General features: G+C 39.7%; 1 protein-coding gene across 8 annotated transcripts in view; it reads left to right on the forward strand.

Annotated features, from left to right (window-relative positions):
* Nucleotides 1-3,880, forward strand: part of LOC144965777 (uncharacterized) — a 97,351-nt gene extending 93,471 nt beyond the window's left edge. For all 8 annotated transcript variants that reach the window (XM_078901476.1, XM_078901471.1, XM_078901474.1 and 5 more), the window contains exons 9-10: nt 1,836-1,995; nt 2,607-3,880. In XM_078901476.1, coding sequence (XP_078757602.1) covers nt 1,836-1,995; nt 2,607-3,632 — 1,186 coding nt within the window. In that variant the 3' untranslated portion in view covers nt 3,633-3,880. The remainder of the gene's footprint in view (nt 1-1,835; nt 1,996-2,606) is intronic.
* Nucleotides 3,881-5,415: the final 1,535 nt, after the last annotated feature.

Here is a 5,415-nt window from a genome sequence, read left to right on the forward strand (position 1 = left end):
AATATTTTCCAATGAGACATTGTTCTAAATGAGTATAGATAGGTATTGTAAAGGAAAATATTTTGCGTCTGTTTAAGAGTATTTCCAATTACAACAATGAGACCATAACAATTTGGGTTATCAGACCTGTTAATAAGTACATGACGGCTCAGCCTCTTCCAAATAAAAAAAGGAGGAGGGGTGGAGTGGGGGGGGGGGGGGGGTAACAAAAGAATTAATTATAGAAAATAAAAATTACAATATCAATAAATAGAAAATTATGATCCTATTGCCGAGAGATCGATGTGAATTGTTTAACCTTGGGAAGTGTCCCGTTTTGCAATAATAATATCCATTTTTAATAAGCCATCAAGCCGTGGAATGCAGGCACCTACTAGGTAATCTACATAATATATTATAATCCACCGATTAAATTCAAGCTGTCCGCAGGTGTTATTCCATCGTGGATTGGGTTGTAGTGACACTATATATATTATAGAAGCCTGGCTAGGTTGTCTGGTCCTGATTATCTTATGATAATTTTAGTGTTCGGCATTGAAAAAAAATGTTTTAACAGAAAATGTTTTAAAGCAATCATAAATTATACCAAAAACTATTTGTGTATGTGTGTTTTAAAGTGCATCAATAATAAATTATACCAAAAACTATTTGTGTGTGTGTGTGTGTGTGTGTGTGTTTTAAAGTGCATCAATCATAAATTATACCAAAAACTATTTGTGTGTGTGTGTGTGTGTGTGTGTGTGTGTGTGTTAAAGTGTAGCAATCATAAATTATACCAAAAACTATTTGGAAAAATAAACTCAAAAGGTCGATCTCAAAGCTCAGTACTTTCAAACAGGTCAAAATCAGACCTCTCATTGTTATTTTTCAACCAAGGGCTGAAATATAAGTCAAAGAGAAATATGTTTATGAAAATATCAAGTTAGGAAGCAGGCATTGGAGTAAGCCAAAGATCAGGAAAAATGTGGATGAAACAGTACCAGACAAAGCAAGAAAGAAAAACGCAAGAAAATAAACTGTCCCCAAAAGATCAGCCTGCCTCGACAGTCGGCACTGCTTCATACCGTAGCCATCGTTAACATATAGCCTGACACCGTAGCCATCGTTAACATATTGCCTGACACCGTAGCCATCGTTAACATATAGCCTGACACCGTAGCCATCGTTAACATATAGCCTGACACCGTAGCCATCGTTAACATATAGCCTGACACCGTAGCCATCGTTAACATATAGCTTGACACCGTAGCCATCGTCAACTTATAGCCTGACACCGTAGCCATCGTTAACATATAGCCTGACACCGTAGCCATCGTTAACATATAGCTTGACACCGTAGCCATCGTTAACGTATAGCCTGACACCGTAGCCAATGTTAACTTATAGCCTAACACTGACCAAAAATGACGTCAAAAGACAAGTCTTTGGCCACAAAAGAAAACAAATCGTGAGTTGTATTCAATAGGTCAACCAATGGAATCACTTGTTACCTTGATCTCTACCAACGACAACTCACCAGAAACGTCACAAACCTTAATAATGACGTCAAACTATCAGTCTTAAAGGGTTCTAGTGTCAGGCTATAAATTACCGATGGCTACGTTCATACACACTTTTTGAGGTCTTTAAAAATATTTAAACCTTTCTTGGCTAAGAATCTCACAACATTGCCATCCGGAAGTATGACGGACCAGCACACAAAAATATGTGTAACCTTGAACGTTTATAGTCTGGTTAATACAGTTTAGTGAGAATTACTCATAAACGTGAATTGTAAAAAGCAATAACAAAGACCTGTGTGACGTCATATTCACTCTATCTATTCCCCCTCACAGATACCACAGAATGTCCCCCAAGAATAAATACACAGACAGCAGCGAAAGCGTAATTCTCTGGAAAAGATATGACGACACAGCATTGAACGTCTTCCATCAGAACAGTCTGACCGAACCAATGGAGCCTGCCACCCCCCAGACTAATCACCGCTCTGATCAAGTAAGATTTTGTAGAGCCCTTTTTTAGTCCTGGATGATATAAAATGGGTTCCAGAATAGAAATCTGGTTGAACATAAAGAGTGAAAATGTTAAGTGATGAGGCATCATAAATCAGTTGTCAAAGCAGTTCTAGTCAAGTTGCACAGAGATAGAGAGAGAGATAGAAAGAGAGAGAGAGAGAGAGAGAGAGAGAGAGATAGAGAAAGAGAGGCAATAAGTGTGTGTGTGTGTGTGTGTGTGCTTTAATGACAGATTGTTTAAATGAGTGTGTGTGTGTGTGTGTATTTGCTTATGTGAAACACACACAGAGAGAGAGAGAGAGAAGAAAAAGAGAAGAAAGAGAGAGAGAGAGAGAGAGAGAGAGAGAGAGAGCGGAGAGAGAGAGAGAGAGAGCGGAGAGAGAGAGAGAAAGAGCGGAGAGAGAGAGAGAGAGCGGAGAGAGATAGAGTTTGAAACAGGGGGCGAATGGGGAATGTTTATTTACTCTTTTTTTCCTGTTCGTTGAAGATCCCTTTAACAGTTAGATAAATAGTGGCTCTAAGAATGATAATCGAAGTGATCACAAAGACTTTTCATAAAAGACGTTTATTTATTTTTTCTTTCACACACAGGTGGTTGCCACTGTTCACCGTGACCCAGTACCAGACCAGGAAGAATTAGAAAACCGTACCAGCATTGGAAGTGGATTTTCTTCCTTCCTGCCACCCAAGAGAGATAGCGGATTCAAAGATTTCCTCGACTCTTTTCAATTAAATTCATTCGCATCATCACACAACGCAAACATAAACGCAAACACAAACAACGCCACTAGCGCTCCCAACGGCCATGCCCGATCTGTGTCCAAGTACGATTACTATGAATTGCCCGAAAAGGGAACGAAGCAGGATGATTATCAGTCAGCAAATGCTAATGACGACTATGCTGATGATGGCGATGACGATGATGACGACTTAGATCAATTTGGAGGCCATTACAGTAATCCGAATTCATTGTCCCGGCCCCCTAAGTCCCTATCTGATCATGGCAATGGTGAGCAGCAAAACTTCGTCGTTGCGGAAGACAACCAGCCTCTGTTCACGCCTGAAATACGCCCCAAGGATGATTACCATTACTGTGTCAATGACGATGAATATGCTGTGGTGAAAAAACCTCGTAAAGCGAATCCGATTGCCATGAATGGTGGGGGATTTCCTTATCAATATCACCATCAACAGCAACTGCACCAACCACAGCAAGTCCATCAACAACAGCAGGAGCAGCAGCAACAACAACAACAACAGCAATTGCACCAACAACAACAGCAACTGCACCACCAACAGCAACAGCAACAACAACAACGACAACATCAACAACAACAACACCATCAACAACAACAACAACAACAACGGCAACCACATCAACAGCATCATCAGCAACAACTGCAGCAACAACAACAACAGCACCCCCATCACCAGTATTATCCATCCGGGGGCAGAATCCACACAAACCCAATGACAAACGGAGTGAATGGACATAGACGGACGGTGGACTTTCACCCCACCACCGGTCCGTATGACAAAACAAACGCTAACCCTGGTGCTCCTTCGAATTCGAGTTATAGAAAATCAAGGGAGGCAATGTGGAGGGATGAAGTATGAAGGACATGAAATTGGAGGATGAAACGAGTCCACACTTGTGTCGATGTAGATACGCAATAGAGGTTGTTACGAAATGCCAGAAATAAACCCAGTGGAAACTCGTTGCAAGTTGGATCCGAGACCAAGTTGGTAGAGCTTCATCAGCTTGGCAGAGACAGAGAGGGGGGGGGGGGATAGAGAGGGACAGAGACAAACAGAAAGAGAGAGAGAGAGAGAGAAGGAGACAACAACAGAGAGACAGAGACAAAGAATAGGACAGAGAGAAAAGAGAGAATAGGTAATTTTTTCCCTCCAACTCTGCCAGGCAAATGATGATCTGCACCTTGGTTCCAGGTTAGACCCTCACTCGTACAAGTTTTGAAATTTCTCCGCATTTGTTTCTAGCACATCTCTTTCATCCTATATTTCTTATCGTGAAGAGCATGGCTCAGTAAAGGCAGGATGAGTGAATGAACAGCTTCTGATATCTATTGTGTTCAAGCGCCGTGAGTGTGTGTGATTGCAATTTGAAATGAACCTAAAGTGAAGGGAATTGTTGTTCTTTGTCTGGATTTTCATTGACTCACTAATTATTACAAATTACAGTATTCATTGCCTGCTATATGTGTAACCACAAATCCATTAAATATATTAGTTATTCAATTACTCGTGGAAATGTGAAACAGAAATGAGTACTTGACGAGAGGAAATACGTTAATGAAATTATTGACTACCTTTACCTTTCTTTATTTAACTTAGATTTACACAGTGACTGTGAAATTCTTGTTGAGTCAAAAATACAATCTCGAGTTTTTATATAGTGCAATATCCACTAAATGCGCTTTATAATGGGTCAAAGTAACGAATTAGGGAGCAGGCGCTAATAGTGTAAGATAAAGATTTGAAAAGGTTATATGAAACAGGTCCAGACAAGGCAGGTTCAATGTCCAGGCAGTCTGATTTTTAAAGATTGTTTTTTCTACCTGGCACTGTTTCATATACACTTTTTATTCCAGATCTTTACAATGGGTCCCAAGCTAAGAGTGAAGCTAACATCTAGGACGATGGATGGTGCCCTGTAAGGGGCTGCTATAATTATTATTTTTTTCGTCAAGGACACAGGTGTTATCGGTCAGTTATTCGTTTTACACCTGAGTACGGAGAGAGAATGTGAGCTTTTTCCAACAACTCAACTTTTCGCTGTCCACAGCGGGACGACTCGAATCACTGACACGCATGTTAAAAACCCGAGAGCCGTAGCACAAGACCACAAAGCCACAAAGCCACACAAAATGAAATAGAAGTAACCAAACTTATTTCTGAAATAGGTCTTCTTTGTTGTGTTTGAATTTTGTTTATCCACTAAATGATCACTGGAATTTATAGATCACTGGATTTGTTGGGTTTGTTTGTTTGTTTGTTTTTTTGCAACAACTTTTTTAAAAGTTTGACTATGTTTCATGTGGAAAAAATTGATATCGTACTAAAGAAAATTCGAATGTTATCACAGAATGATGAGTGTGATCAATGATTGGATGAGTGACAGTGATAACAAAACTCTAGTTCCGGCTTTATAAGTATGTAATTAATTATTGAACAAATGGACGTACGTTACGAAGTAGCCAAAAAGATGATTTGTATCGCGTGGAATGTTTGATCAAATGGGGAACAAAAGTGTGATGTCAAAAAAACTGGTTCAATCTCATTTGAAATGTAAAACCACTCTTCCGGAGGACTGGATACATACCTTGTGTAATTGATCTTCTAGTTTCAGAGTGATGGCATCTTATTTTCTAGTCTAAAT

The sequence above is a fragment of the Berghia stephanieae genome, chromosome 2 (assembly GCF_034508935.2).
Source record: "Berghia stephanieae isolate SIO BIC M18660-M18661 chromosome 2, UCSD_Bste_1.3, whole genome shotgun sequence".
NCBI lineage: Eukaryota > Metazoa > Mollusca > Gastropoda > Nudibranchia > Aeolidiidae > Berghia > Berghia stephanieae.